At 42.1% G+C, this 16246-nt stretch overlaps 2 protein-coding genes across 2 annotated transcripts in view; one reads left to right on the plus strand and one right to left on the minus strand.

Annotated features, from left to right (window-relative positions):
- The window catches only part of tm9sf1 (transmembrane 9 superfamily member 1), a 36927-nt gene that overhangs the window by 10943 nt on the left and 9738 nt on the right, over positions 1 to 16246 (plus strand). Inside the window, exons 7-9 of the mRNA XM_062957060.1 lie at positions 1786 to 2034; positions 4971 to 5210; positions 8648 to 8809. Of these exons, the coding sequence (XP_062813130.1) occupies positions 1786 to 2034; positions 4971 to 5210; positions 8648 to 8809 (651 nt within the window). The remainder of the gene's footprint in view (positions 1 to 1785; positions 2035 to 4970; positions 5211 to 8647; positions 8810 to 16246) is intronic.
- On the minus strand, positions 1743 to 13195 carry tssk4 (testis specific serine kinase 4). Its single transcript, XM_062957276.1, has 4 exons — positions 12629 to 13195; positions 8622 to 8836; positions 4986 to 5349; positions 1743 to 2063 (listed from the first exon to the last, which is right to left on the minus strand). The coding sequence occupies exons 1-4, from the start codon at positions 12833 to 12835 to the stop codon at positions 1782 to 1784; spliced, it is 1068 nt and encodes a 355-aa protein (XP_062813346.1). The 5' UTR covers positions 12836 to 13195; the 3' UTR covers positions 1743 to 1781.

Below are 16246 nucleotides of genomic sequence, written 5' to 3' on the forward strand. Positions count from 1 at the left end.
TTTCGTACCGTAAGTGGGCATGCCAACCGAATGCTGCTGCCAACTGGGGTGAAGGAATTGGGGAGCGTTTCTTTTGGGGGGGGGTGTTTCCATTGTGCCAAGCAAGACTGTATTTGGGGAGTTGGTTGGGTTGGGGGACTTGTCAAGCATTCCAGAGCTGCTAGGGGCGTTGGGTAACCGGTACTATCTTCTTCTTCTTCGTCTGTTCTGTCGGCGGCGTGTCGGTTCGTGTGGCTTGGAGTTGATGTTTACACGTCCGTTTTTTGGCTCTTTTTACACTTTGGTGTGCTAACCTGCTAATGATTTTTTAAAAAGCTTCCTTCCTCTCCATCTTCGGGTGCGTCCGTCTTGAGTTTTACGCTTTTCCGTTTCGTCTATACTTCTGGTCGAGGGCCGGGGAAGGCAGAGCCCAGAGAGATGGACTTCTCCGTACGCACAGATCTACTCCAATGGCCTTTTTGCTCTGTCCCTCTCGGTGCCCTGATAAAATAAAGTTTGGCCAGGAAAGCAAAGGAATCTGCTCTTTTTGTCACCAAAAGGGGAACAATGTCATCCAAATACTGCTTTCTTTTGGGCTTGCCTAGTGCCAGATTCGGTTTCATTTATGGAGTGGGCAGAAAGTAGAGATCCACTTGTTATCTAAAGTCACACTAGGGTAGAATGAATGAGGTTTGACACCACTTGAATTGTCAGAGATCAATGGGAGTTGTCATTCTTATCTGGAGTCACATTAGGGTAGAGTGAATGAGGTTTGACACCACTTGAATTATCAGAGATCAATGGGAATTGTCATTTTACAAGATCTTTAGCTTTTGCTAAATACTGTAATGCCTCGCCAAACTACAACTCCCAAGGATTCATAGCATTGCGCCATGGCAGTTAAAGTGAAATCATTCATTTTAGTGTAAATAAACTCTAGATGAGCACAGAGTCACATTTTCTATATCAGAGTGGTGAACCCGTTCTGGGTTTTAGTCTGAACTTTTAAAGCTGTATCCAAAGGACTGAGACCTGTTACTTCAAAATAGATTCTACACATCGAATGGTAACTTTCCATGTCAGACCAAACTCTGGAATGAATTCACTGCCCTATGGATTTGGGAGTTGACATGAGCAGTCTTGACTTTTTTTGTTTGTGAAGAAGTACAGTAGAGTCTCACTTATTCAACATTTGCTTATCCAACATTTGCTTGTGGATTATCCAACGCAACATGATGTTTTGATGCTTAATTTGTAAAATCATAACCTAATAGGCTTGTTCTTAATCTCTCCTTATTATCCAACATATCCACTTATCCAATGTTCTGCCGGCCCGTTTATGTTGGATAAGTGAGACTCTACTGTAGGCAGAATAACTCCAACCTGGGGAAGCCAGGGGTAATTGTGTCTTGTTTTTAGTACAGAAGGGCAATCGTTTTGTTTTTTTTTATCGTGTCAGAAGCGAATTGAGAATATACTGCAAGATCAGTGTAGATCAGGCATGGGCCAACTTGGGCCCTCCAGATGTTTTGGATTTCAACTCCCACCATTCCTAACAGCCTCAGGCCCCTTCCTTTTGCCCCTCGGCCGCTTAAGCGGCCGAGGGGCAAAAGGAAAGGGCCTGAGGCTGTTAGGAATGGTGGGAGTTGGAGTCCAAAACACCTGGACGGCCCAAGTTGGCCCATGCCTGCTTTATCCTCATTGCAAGCTACCCAGCCATTGAAGGTGAGCAATGAGCCCAGAAAAACGTGGACCGCCAGCCCTTTGCTTAGAAGAGTCTTTCCTTTTTAATGCCCCCCTCCTCAGCTGCCTTTCTCTGTGTTTTTGGAGCCCTTGATCTGTCCGGTGCTGCGCGTACGGCTGGCAGCCTTCTTCTTGTCCGACGCGAAAGTCAGGGAGCGGGACTTGGCGCCCAGGTTGGCGTTCTTCAAAGAGTCGTTGGCCCGCGGCCCGCAGATCGCTTCCAGGGCCTTGAGCTCCGTGGTGGGCTTCTCGGCGAGGAATTTGATGACCCACGGCACCTTGAGGACTTCCAAGATGTTGAGCCGCTTCGAAGCCGGGCGGAGGATGCGGTGGACCAGGTCCTAGAAGATTGCCGGAGAGAGACAGACCATCAAAAGCAGTGGTTCTCAACCTTCCCAATGCCGCAACCCCTTAATACAGTTCCCCATGCTGTGGTGACCCCCAACCATAACATTATTTTTGTTACTACTTCATAACTAATTTTACTACGTCATGAATCGTAAATATCTGAGATGCAGGATGTATTTCCATTCACTGGACCAAAGTTGGCACAAACACCTGATAGGCCCAAATTTGAATACTGGTGGGATTTGGGGAGGTGGGTTGATTTTGTCATTTGGGAGTTTTAGTTGCTGGGATTTATCAGTAAAAAGGTAAAGGTTGCCCCTGACATTAAGTCCAGTCGTGACCGACTCTGGGGGTTGGTGCTCATCTCCATTTCTAAACCGAAGAGCCGGCGTCGTCCATAGACACCTCCAAGGTCATGTGGCCGGCATGACTGCATAGAGCGCCATTGCCTTCCCGCTGGAGCGGTATCGATTGATCTACTCACATTTATAGCTCACCTACAATCAAAGAGCATTCTTAACTCCACCAACAATGGAATTGAACCAAAATTGGAACACAATACTCCCATGACGAACAGAAAATACTGGAAGGGTTTGGAGGGCATTGACCTTGAGTTTGGGAATTGTAGTTCACCTACATCCAGGAAGCACAGTGGACTCAAACAATGATGGATCTGGACCAAACTTGGCACAAATACTCAATATGCCCAAATGTGAGCACTGGTGGGGTTTGAGGAAAATAGACCTTGTTATTTGGGAGTTGTAGTTGCTGGGATTTATAGTTCACCGAGAGCCCCCCCCCTAAAACCGGTGGTGCAGCGTGTTTAAGCGCTGAGCTGCTGAACTCGCAGACCAAAATGTTAGCAGTTCGAATCCAGGGAGCAGAGCAAGTGCCCAATGTTAGCCCCAGCTTCTGCCAACATAGCAGTTCGAAAACATGCAAATGTGAGTAGATCCATAGGTACTGCTCCGGTGGGAAGGTAATGGTGCTCCATGAAGTCAATGCCGGCCACATGACCTTGGAGGTGTCTACGGACAACACCGGCTCTTCGGGTTAGAAATGGAGATGAGCACCAACCCTCAGAGTCGGACACAACTGGACTTAATGTCAAGGGAAAACCTTTACCTTTACCTACAATCAAAGAGCCCCTGGAACCCCACCAACAATAGAATTGGGCAAATTGGGCTTCTGGTAGGAGGATTCGCCATCTGTTTCCAAAAAGGAAGTGAAGGACAGGTGAAGGGATATTCAGCCTTCTCTGCCAAAAGGGTTCCTGAGACCATCAAAAATATGTGTTTTCTGATGGTCTTTGGCGACTCCTCAAATGCCCCCTTGTGACGCCCCCACCACAGGGGTCCCGACCCCCAGGTTGAGAAACACTGATCAAAAGGATGCAGCACCTCAGAAAAGCCAACACGATTCCAGGCTGCAGCATTAGGAGTATTGATCAATGGAAGGGTCATAGCCCTACTCTGTTCTGCTTTGGCAAACCTCACCTGGAATAATAATATTAATATTATTATGCAATTCAAAAAAGAGATGGACGAGCTGGAAGGTGTCCAGAGAAGGTTCACCATGACTCAACGCGATGGAATCCTTGGGAGCTGTACCTTTGCAAGGTCTTCTCTGACAAAGAGTGCTGGTCCTTTGCCACACTACAACGCCCATCCTTCCATCGCACTGAGCCATGCATGACAGGGAAAGTGGTTCAAAACTGCCTTCATTCTGCAGTGTACTTTTGCAAGGCCTTCTCTGTCAAAGAGTGCTGGTCCTTTACCACACTACAACTCCCAGCCTTCCTTCGCATTGAGCCATGCATTGCAAGGAAAGTGGTTTCAAACTGCCTTCATTCTGCAGTGTACTTTTGCAAGGCCTCTGTCAATGAGTGCCAGTCCTTTGCACACTACAACTCCCAGCATTCCATCACATTGAGCCATTCATGGCAGGGAAAGTGGTTTAAAACAGCATTCATTCTGAAATGCACTTTTGCAAGGTCTCTGTTGGAAGAGTGCTGGTCCTTTACACACTACAACTCCCATCCTTCTATCTCACTGAGCCATGCATGGCAGGGAAAGTGATTTAAAACTGCATTCATTCTGCAGTGTACTTTTGCAAGGCCTTCTCTGTCGATGAGTGCTGGACCTTTGCAACACTACAACTCCCAGCCTTCAATTGTGTTGAGCTATGCCTGGCAGGGAAAGTGGTTTAAAACTGCATTCATTCTGCAGTGTACTTTTGCAAGGCCTTCTCTGTCAAAGAGTGCTGGTCCTTTGCCACACTACAACTCCCTGCCTTCCTTCGCATTGAGCCATGCATTGCAGGGGAAATGGTTTAAAACTGCATTCATAATGCAATATACTTTTGCAAGGTCTCTGTTGAAGAGTGCTAGTCCTTTGCCACACTACAACTCCCAGCCTTCCTTCGCATTGAGCCATACATGGCAGAGAAAGTGGTTTAAAACTGTATTCATTCTTCAGTGTAGATGCATCCTAAGAAAGAACTTATGAGGCTTTAAACAGTACTAAACTTCTTAACACTCCATGACTGGACTTCTTGACACTCCCATTCTTAACATTTCATGATCAGACTTGTTTTAGATGCTGTTACGAGCAGTCTTAATCCAGGCTGAGTATGTGTTATCTGAAAAGCATTGAGGCCAAAAATATTTTGCAATACCTGATATATACACATCAGAAAGAACTGAGTGCCTAGAGCAGGCATGGTCCAACTTGGGCCTTTCTCCAGGTGTTTTGGACTCCAACTCCCACCATTCCTAACAGCCTCAGGTCCTTTCCTTTTGCTCAGGAAAGGGCCTGAGGCTGTTAGGAATGGTGGGAGTTGGAGTCCAAAACACCTGGAGAAAGGCCCAAGTTGGACCATGCCTGCTGTAAGGTCTACAGGTGGGTCCTCCTCACCTTGATCTCCTCGTTGATCTGGTGGTGGCTGGGGAACTGGACCTCCTTCTGGGTCTCTCGGAGCAACTTCTTGAGGTTGGTGTCGTCGAAGGGCAGGTGGGCCACCACCAAGGTGTAGAGGATGACGCCCATGCTCCAGATGTCGGAGAGGAAGGGGTTGTAGGGCAGGCCCAGGAGGATCTCTGGGCAGGCGTAGGCGAAGCTGCCGCAGTAGGTCTGGCTCAGGTGGGAGAAGCAGCTCATCATGCGGTAGGAAGGGGTCGGGGGCGGCTGCGTCTGCGGGGCCACGATCTTCGAGAAGCCAAAGTCGGAGATCTTGATGTTCTCCCGCTTGTCCAGGAGGAGGTTCTCCAGCTTGAGGTCCCTGCGAGAAACAAGGAGCAAGATTCGCTGCAATGACACAACTTGGAAAAAGCACCGATCTGGCTGGAGAACAAAAAGAATCATAGCATCATATAGGGCCGGAAGAGATCCCAGGGGTCATCCAGTCCAACCCTTTTCTTCCAGGCAGAAAGACACCATCCAAACCCTCCTGACAGATGGGTATCCATTCTCTGTTTAGAAACCTCCAGAGAAGGCAAAAGATTTTTACCCGGGTCCCCGAACTTCTTAAGCTGAGGGCCGGTCCACAATCCTTCAGACTGTTGAGGGACCGAATTATCATTTGAAAAAAAAATACAAAAAAATTCTGATGCACACTGCACATGTCTTATTTGTAGTGCAAAAACAACAACAACAACAACAACAACAATGAAAGAACAATACAATATTTAAAAATAAAAACAATTTTAGCCAACATACATTTATCAGGATTTCAACGGGAAGTGTGGACCTGCTTTTGGCCAATGAGATAGTCCAGTTAATTAGGATGGTTGTTGTTGTTGTTGTTGTTGTATGCCTTCAAGTCATTACAGACTTTGGGCATGCCTAAGTCTAAAATTATTTATTTATTTATTTATTTACTACATTTATTTATTACATTTGTATCACACCCTTCTCACTCCAAAGGGGACTCAGAGCAGCTTACAAATTATATGCACATATAATATATTATATTACTAGCATATCACAATATAAGCATTATATATTACTATATTAAACTATACCACTATACTAATATTATTAGTAATATGTAATAAATAATATATAATTAATATTATTATATGGTATTTTATTAGTGTTATATTGTATTGCATTATAATATTATTATCAATATTATATGTAAATACAATATATTATATTATAAAACTGAGGGTGGCGGCCAGGTAAATCGCCTTGGAGGGCCGCATCTGGCCTCCGGGCCTTAGTTTGGGGACCCCTGATTTATACAATCTGAAGAGAAACCAGAGTATGCTGCACTTAGACTATGTCAAGTTTATAGCAAATACAAAAGTTGTGCAGATTATCATATCTTTTGTATTTGTTTGTTTTCATTTTGTTCAACATTGAATACATAAGAATAATCAAACAGCAATGAAGCTATAGTATAAGGCAAGCATGGGCAAACTTCGGCCCTCCAGGTGTTTTGGACTGCAACTCCCACAATTCCTAACAGCTTACCGGCTGTTGGGAATTGTGGAAGTCCAAAACAACTAGAGGGCCAAAGTTTATCCATGCCTGGTATAGGGTGAACAAACTGGCAATTTGAAAACACTGGCCTGAATTCTGTTGTTAAACCTAACTGGAAAATACACATATTTTCCCATGTCAGGAGCAACTTGAGAAACTGCAGGTCACTTCTGGTGTGAGAGAATTGGCTGTCTGCAAGGACATGGCCCAGGGGACACCCAGATGTTTTTACCATCCTTGTGGGAGGCTTCTCTCATCCACACTCTCCCCAGGTTGGATTTGATCCAGCAACCTTCAGGTCCGCAACCCAACCTTCAAGTCATCAGTCCTGCCGGCACAAGGGCTTCATCTTAGTGACATCCGGCAGGCTCCATCCCTTTTAAGTTTTAGAAAGAAAGTGAAGACCTGGCTATGCGAACAAGCATTCAAAGAATAAGTTTTGTATTCTTCAACTCGGTCTGGACTAAGGTTTATGTACAAGGTTTTGTGGATGAATGGCTCAAGTATTTTGTATTACAGCAGAGTCTCGCTTATCCAACGTAAACGGGCTGGCAGAACGTTGGATAAGTGAATATGTTGGATAATAAGGAGCGATTAAGGAAAAGCCTATTAAACATCACATTAGGTTATGATTTCCAAATTAAGCACCAAAACATCATGTTATACAACAAATTTGACAGAAAAAGTAGTTCAATGCACAGTAATCCTATGTAGGAAATACTGTATTTACGAATTTGGCACCAAAATATCACAATGTATTGAAGACATTTGCTACAAAAATGTGTTGGATAATCCAGAACGTTGGATAAGCGAGTGTTGGATAAGTGAGACTCTACTGTATTTTAAATCTGTATTTAATTGCTTCTGTTTTATTCTTTTGTATTGTTGTGTATCGGCATTGAATTCTGCCAGTTTTGTAAGCCACCCTGTAAGTAAGTCCCTTCGGGTGAGAAGGGCGGGATAGAAATGATGGAAATAAATGATGGAAATAAATCCACTGTACCACCAGAGGCTCCTAATATACCCATTGAAGAGGCCATAATGGCCATGTTTGAATGTTTGAAAGGAGGTCACATTGAGGAAGGGGAAAACATATTTTCTGCTGACACAGAGAGACAATGAATCCACGGATTCAAATTGCAGGGATAGAGATTCTACCAAAACATTAGGAAGAACTTCCTGAAGGTCAGAGCTGTTTGACCATGGAATCTGCTGCCTGGTGGATTCTCCTTCCCTGGAGAGGTTGGATGGCCATCTGTCAGGAGGGCTTGGATTGCATCTTCCTGAATGTCAAGGGCAGGGGTCCCCAAACTAAGGCCCGGGGGCCGGATACGGCCCTCCAAGGTCATTTACCTGGCCCCTGTCTTAAACTTTAGACTTGGGGTTGACCTAAGTCTACCTGGTCTTTGGAGGTCTCTTTGCTTACTTATAGCCTTATGAGATCGCCTTGATGGTCTTTGAAGGTCTCTTTGCTTAGCTACAACATTATGAAGCCATCTAGATGGCTTTTGGAGGTCCTTTTCCTTACCTATGGTCCTATAAGATGGTCTAGATGGCCTTTGAGGGTCTCTTTCCTTACCTATGGTTTTATGAGATTGTCTAGATGGCCTTTGGAAGCCCCTTTCCTTATCTATGGTCTTATGAAACCATCTAGATGGTCTTTGAGGGTCTCTTTCCTTACCTATGGTCTTATGAGACCATCTCGATGGTCTTTGGAGGCTTCTTTGCTTACCTATGGTCTTATGAGATTGTCTAGATCAGGGGTCCCCAAACTAAGGCCCTCCAAGGTCATGTACCTGGCCTTTGTCCTAAACGTTAGGGTTGACCTAAGTCTGAAATGACTTGAAGGCACACAACAACAACAATCCTAATTTTGGACTATTTCATCATAGTCCGGCCCCCCAACAGTCTGAGGGACTGTGAATCGGCCCTCCACTTAAAAAGTTTGAAGACCCCTGGTCAAGGGATTGGAATGGACAGCTGTTGTGGTTTTTTCCAACGCTAGTGTTCCAGCCAGGACTCATGGGTTTGCCACCCAACTAGAGCCCCAACTGCCCCTTTGCTGACCGGTGCACGATGCCCTTGCCATGCAGGTAGGCGATGCCCAGGGCCAGCTGGGAGAACCACTTCCCGGCCAAGGCCTCGGAGCAAGCGCCCGACTTCTGGATCCACTCCAGGACATCCCCGCAGGGAGCCAGCTCCATGATGATATAATGGCGGGACGTGGTCTCGATGGCTTGGTAGAAACTGATCACGTATTTGTGGCGCAGACTCTTCATCACCTGGGAAGGAGAAACGGATTCAGGGTGAAGGGACACAAGGGGCCTGATTTAATTTGATTCAATCAGATTAATAAATAGCAATGGTATTCAGAATAGTTTGATTATATAAATTGTCTTCTTCATAGTTAGTAGACGTTAGTAAGAAATGTTTGCTACCCTGTTTCCCCGAAAATAAGACAGTGTCTTATATTAATTTTTGCTCCCAAAGATGCGCTAGGTCTTATTTTCAGGGGGTGTCTTATTTTTCTACAAAGAATTCACATTTATGGTTGAATTTTTAAAAAATGAAAATGTATTATCTACTGTACAGTAGTTGTCATCACAAACCAGCATAACCAAACTGTGAATCCTTTCAAGAATTTCTATATTATACTTTATTGCTATACTGTTTTTAAATTACTGTTTTAAATTTCTTTTTGTATGTAAATGTATGTTGTTGTTGGACTTGTCCCTGTGTAAGCTGCCCTGAATCCCTTCTGGGAGTTGGAGGTGGGATCCAAGAATAAAGTTATTATAATATTATTATTATTTCTTGTTACTACCTTTATTTGCATGTACAACAATCTATGGTATGTACATTTACCAATCCTGCATGCTTCCAAACAAAAACTTTGCTAGGTCTTACTTTTGGGGGAGGCTTTATATTTAGCAATTCAACAAAACCTCTACTAGGTCTTATTTTCTGGGGATGTCTTATTTTCGGGGAAACAGGGTACAAACACCACCAAATGGCCAGCAATAAACAAGCCCATCGCCTTCCTGGGGATGCAAAGGAAATCAATTGACCAGGAACTCACACATGCAGGCAGGGCAATAAAACCTTAGAAACAACATAGATGTAAGAGTCAGAGATGGCATTTTGATGTAGTTTGATAGATTGACATTTGTTGTTTGTTGTTTTGATAAACGTCTGACCAAATGGTGCCATGTGCAAGATGAAACAAGATGAAAGAAGGAAGGGGCATGAGAGCAAGGATGTTTGTGAAGTGAATTGTACCAGCAAGAATATTATAAATACCCCATGTGAAATCTCGGTCGGTGTGCCACTCCTTTTCATGATGGTCACCCGCAGCTCTGTTTGCAAATAAATCTGTGTATTTCTATCTCCTCTGCTTCCTAGTTCCTTTATTGGAAAACCGGCACAAGGGGGTTCTGCAAGGTTTGCCTTCTTTAAAAAGGGGTTTTGCATCTGAGCCTCAACAAGGGTTAAACCTACACTCTGTCACTTTCTGCCATTCGCAGTACCGATTTCCAAATAATTGTTGCTTTTTTTGGACTATAATCTCCAGAGTCCCCATCCAATCCTGGGTGGAGATTCTGGGTATTGTAGTCCAAAACAATTGCATATTGTTTTCTGGGTTTTGCAGCCCAAGATAAGGATATGTCAGTGGTGGGTGTGTGAATCTGTATCTCTAAATGAGCTATCCAAGGTACTGAATCTATTTGGGGATTTATTATCCAGGACCTTATTATGTAAACTTCAGACTAAATTCCAGAGCAGATTTAAGTACAGTAGAGTCTCACTTATCCAACATTCACTTATCCAACATTCTGGATTATCCAACACATTTTTGTAGTCAATGTTTTCAATACATCGTGATATTTTGGTGCTAAATTCGTAAATATAGTAATTACTACGTTGCATTACTGCACACTGAACTACTTTTTCTGCCAAATTTGTTGTATAACATGATGTTTTGGTGCCTAATTTGTAAAATCATAACCTAATTTGATGTTTAACAGGCTTCTCCTTAATCTCTCCTTATTATCCAACATATTCGCTTATCCAACGTTCTGCCGGCCCGTTTATGTTGGATAAATGAGACTCTACTGTACCAGCAATATAAGTAAAAGTAAAGGTTTCCCCCAATATGAAGTCTGACTCTGGGGGTTGGTGCTCATCTCCATTTCTAAGCCAAAGAGCTGGCGTTGTCCATAGACACCTCCAAGGTCATGTGGCCGGCATGACTGCATGGAGCACTGGCAATATAGAAATGTTAAATCAATTGTATTATTTATTCCAGGGGTCCTCAAACTTTTAAAGCAGAGGGCCAGTCCACAATCCTTCAGACTGTTGAGGGGCCAAATTATCATTTGGGGGGGAAAACCGAACAAATCCCTATGCACACTGCACATATCTTATTTGTAGTGCAAAACAACAATAACAATGAAAGAACAATACAATATTTAAAAATGAAAATAATTTTAACCAACATAAACCTATCAGGATTTCAATAGAAGTGTGGACCTGCTTCTGGCCAATGAGATAGTCAGGTTAATTAGGGTTGTTGTTGTTGTTGTTGTTATTGTGTGTCTTCAAGTCATTTCAGGCTTTGGGCGAGCCTAAGTCCAAAATTATTTATTTATTCATTTACTACATTTATTTACTACATTTATATCCCACCCTTCTCACCCCGAAGGGAACTCAGAGCAGCTGTATGTACATACAACATATTATATTATTAGCATAACACAATATTAGCATTATACTATATTGAACTATACCACTATACTGTAATATTATATGTAATATATAACATATAATTAATATTATTATATGGTATTATTGTTAGCATTATATTGTATAAAATGATAATATTCTTATCAATATTATATGTATATACAATATATTATATTATTAAAACTGATATAAAATATTATTTTATAAATGAGGGCAGGGGCCAGGTAAATTACCTTGGAGGGCCGCATCCGGCCCCCGGGCCTTAGTTTGGGGACCCCTGATTTATTCTTTCATTTATTTACGCTATTTCTATCCCGCCTTTCTCCACCCTGAAGGGGACTCAAGATGGCTTTACATGTCGGCAGCTATTCAATGCCGTAAGAACAATCCATAATTAAAAATACAGTAGGATCTCACTTATCCAAGCCTTGCTTATCCAAGTTTCTGGATTATCCAAGCCATTTTTGTAGTCAATGTTTCCAATATATCGTGATATTTTGGTGCTAAATTCGCAAATACAGTAATTACAAGATAACATTACTGTGTATTGAACTGCTTTTTCTGTCAAATTTGTTGTAAAACATGATGTTTTGGTGCTTAATTTGTAAAATCATAACCTAATTTGATGTTTAATAGGCTTTTGCTTAATCCCTCCTTATTATTCAAGATATTCGCTTATCCAAGCTTATGCCGGCCCGTTTAGCTTGGATAAGTGAGACTCTACTGTACATTTAAAATAGGATAGTATAAGACAATGAAGACAAATTAGAAACATTTAAAGCCAACAATCATAAATAATCACAGAATCCATGAGCACAATGCGGGCCTTTCCCATTAACTATCCATTGCAATCTTCATAAATAGAAAAGTAGGGTATGAATGCAAAATGCATAGAACAAAGGGCGGGATATATAGATTTAAATCAACAAGTCAATACAGAGGAGTTAATTATTTCATCACAAACTAAACCAGAATATTAACAATGCCTGGCCGCAAAGCAGGACTTAATATGAAAATATAATCAAAAGCAATGTCCCCATATGATTAAATATTATTACTTTCAGACTTGTAGAGCTAAGCACCAACTCCATTTGGAGAGTTTATAAAACTTTCTCTTTCTGTCCGATCTATGTTACAGGGTTGTTGTATATCAGTCTACACCAGGCGTGGGCAAACTTGGGCCCTCCGGGTGTTTTGGACTTCAACTCCCACAATTCCTAACAGCCGCTAGCGGCTGTTAGGAATTGTGGGAGTTGAAGTCCAAAACACCCGGAGGGCCCAAGTTTGCCCACGCCTGATCCAACCTCACCCAACAGGTAAAAGTAAACCACCTGTATTTCCCTTGGGAGGAATTTGGAGAGGTAATCATCGGAGGCCTTCTTCTTGGAGATGATCTTGATGGCCACCATGGTCTTCTGCTTGGCAAAATAAGCCTCGTAAACAGTGCCGTAAGAGCCGTGCCCAATCACTTTGCCAATCTGGTAGCCGTATTGATCCATCACCGAGACGTACGGCGTGGAGGCCGAATGCTCCACCATGGTTCAGAGTTTTGGTGCTCAGCCCCAAGTCCGCAAGAATACTTTTGGGATAAGGAAAGGACCCCTTGGTAGGATGTGCAGAGAAGGACGGAAGACCCTCTTTATGTCTATCGGGAAGGATAACCAGGGGAGGAAAAGGTGGTCGGGTTTTTCCAACCGCGTATCCGAGTCCAAGGAGACGTCTTTCGGGTGATGGCAGGGACCTAGTTGGAGATCCACCTATCCCACCCAACTTGGTGGAATCTACACCATCATCCTGCGACGCAACGGCTTCAGAGGAAGAAATGGGATCCGCTCGTCCGGACCCCAACCACTCGGATGGGGTCCGACCTTCTTTTCTGCCCGGATTCCGAAGATGCCCGTGGCATTCCAGCCGTGTCCATAGGCCAATGGGGTTCCAGTTGCCGGAGGGAGGCTTCCATGGATGGCACTGCGGGATTGTCTTCCAACAAAGGATGTTGACTGATGTAACCTGGGTTCCATCATTTTTGTTCCAAATCCCACTCCTTGGATTTATGTAATACTGTATTCTCATCTTGAACAAACATAGAGCATACCACCCAAGGGTCTTCTATTCTTGTGATGCCCTTGGGGGGAGGAGAGGCTTGTGGTGAAAGGGTTGGAAGAGACCCCAAGGGCCATCCGGTCCAAGCCCCTTCTACCAGGCAGGAATACACAAGCAAAGCACTCCCGACAGATGGCCATTCAGTCTCTGCTTAACAGCCCCTAAAGAATGATACTATACCATACTTAATAATTAATACTCATATTATGCTATACTAGTAAAGGTAAGGGTAAAGGTTTCCCCTGACGTTAAGTCCAGTCCTGTCCGACTCTAGGGGTTGGTGCTCATCTCCATTTCTAAGCCGAAGAGCCGGCGTTGTCCATAGACACCTCCAAGGTCATGTGGCCGCATGACTGCATGGAGCGCTGTTACCTTCCCGCCAGAGCGGTACCTATTGATCTACTCACAATGGCATGTTTTCGAACCGTGAGGTTGGCAGGAGCTGGGGCTAACAGCGGGCGCTCACTCCGCTCCCGGGATTTGAACCTGGGACCTTTTTGGTCCGCAAGATCAGCAGCTCAGCGCTTTAACACACTGTGCCACCAAGGGCCCCTATACTATACTAGTATTATAATATATTGTATATACATATAATATTGATAATAATATTATGATGTAATACAATGTAATAATAATACTACACTATTATAATTGTATATTTATATTACATGTAATATTACTACAATAATAGTCGTATAGTACAATATAATAAAATATAATGCTTATATACTGTTTATATTGTGCTGTACTAATAGTATAATATATTGTATGTACAGTAAAGTCTCACTTATCCAACGTTCTGGATTATCCAACGCATTTTTGTAGTCAATGTTTTCAATACATCGTGATATTTTGGTGCTAAATTCGTAAATACAGTAATTACTATGTAGCATTACTGCATATTGAACTACTGTTTCTGTCAAATTTGTTATATAACATGATGTTTTGGTGCTTAATTTGTAAAATCATAACCTAATTTGATGTTTAATAGGCTTCTCCTTAATCTCTCCTTATTATCCAACATATTCACTTATCCAACGTTCAGCCGGCCCGTTTACGTTGGATAAGTGAGACTCTACTGTACTTAATAATTAATACTCATATTACACTATACTAATATTATAATATATTGTATATACATATAATATTGATAATAATATTATGATGTAATACAATGTAATAATAATACACTATTATAATTGTATATTTATATTACATGTAATATTACTAATAATATTGCAATATAGTCATATAGTACAATATAATAATATATAATGCTTATATAGTGCTTTTATTGTGCTGTACTAATAGTATAATATATTGAATTATACTTGATAAACTTAAGCTTAAGGGGCTGAGGGGCAAAAGGAAAGGCCTGAGGCTGTTAGGAATGGTGGGAGTTGGAGTCCAAAACACCTGGAAGAAAGGCCCAAGTTTGCCCATGCCTGTTCTAGAGAGTTGGCAATTTGCAGCAACAAACCAGTCAAGCCGTGCAAATTATAGCAAGCGGCTGCTTTTCTTGCCGAGCTGGAGACGCGCACCCAGCCCTTTTCTTTTTTGCCTGGAGCTGAGCTGTCTAAAATTGGGAGGAAAATGGCACTTTTGTCTCTTTCATGATGAAATTGACTGGCAAGGGACCCAGATTCAGCTTGTGTGTATTTTACTAATATAAGCCACAGGCAAAAAAAAAAAAGCACTAAAATAGTCCTTGAGCATCTGTAGGTGGAGGTAAATGTTTGTAATTACTAGAAAGGGCGGCTTCATATGTGCAAATATAAAATCTGTTTATACTGGAACCTCACACTTTGCTAACACACACAGACATTTATAGAGACTTTTAAAAAAAGCAAACGATAAAACAGCCCTAGATGAAGATGGAATTTGGAGCAGGTTTATAATTTTATATCTGGGTTGCTGTGAGTTTTCCAGGCTGTATGGCCATGTTCCAGAAGCATTCTCTCCTGACATTTCTCCCACATCTATGGCAGGCATCCTCAGAGGTTGTGAAGTCTGTGTGGCATTTATTTATGTATTTATTTGCTACATTTCTATCCCGCTCTTCTCACCCCGAAGGTGACTCAGAGTGGCTTACAAATCAAATGTACTTAAAATATATTATTAGCATAGCACAATATAAGCATTAAATTACTATATTATACTATATCATTATATGGTAACATTATTAGTAATATTACATTTAATATATAATATATAATTAATATTATTTTATTATTTTATTATTAGTATAATATTGTATTACATGTATTATTATCATTATTATAAGTATATACAATATATTATATATTATATATTCTGTTTATACTAGAACTTCACACTTTCCTAACACACACAGACATTTATAGATACTTTTAAAAAAGCAAACGATAAAACAGCCCTAGATGAAGATAGAACTTGGGGCAGGTTTTTAATGTATTTTAATCTTATATTTGGGATGTTGCTTTTATATAACTGTGCAATGTCCAGGGTGGGAGAAATAACTCTTGTCTGTTGGAGGCAAGTGTGAATGTTGTAATTAATCACTGAATGTCCTTGCAGCTTCAAAGCCTGGCTGCTCCCTGCAATGTTTTTGTATTGTGAGCCCCCGTTTGGAGAGATAAAGCGGGATATAAATAAATAAATAAAATATCCCTCTCTTTCTTCAGTTTCTTAAAAATAGAGTCTTGCCCCTTTAAAAAGCCATAACCACTTCTCTCCTAGACTGCTTTCCTTCTGTGGCTGTATAAAAGGCTCTGCCCCTTTAAGAGGTGGGCGGGGCCATAACAGAACCACCTCCTGCCCGTTTTATTTTTCCCTCTTGTCTCTATGGAGCCGAAAAAAAAGACCCA

The sequence above is a fragment of the Anolis carolinensis genome, chromosome 6 (genome assembly GCF_035594765.1).
Source record: "Anolis carolinensis isolate JA03-04 chromosome 6, rAnoCar3.1.pri, whole genome shotgun sequence".
NCBI classification, from domain to species: Eukaryota; Metazoa; Chordata; class Lepidosauria; order Squamata; family Dactyloidae; genus Anolis; species Anolis carolinensis.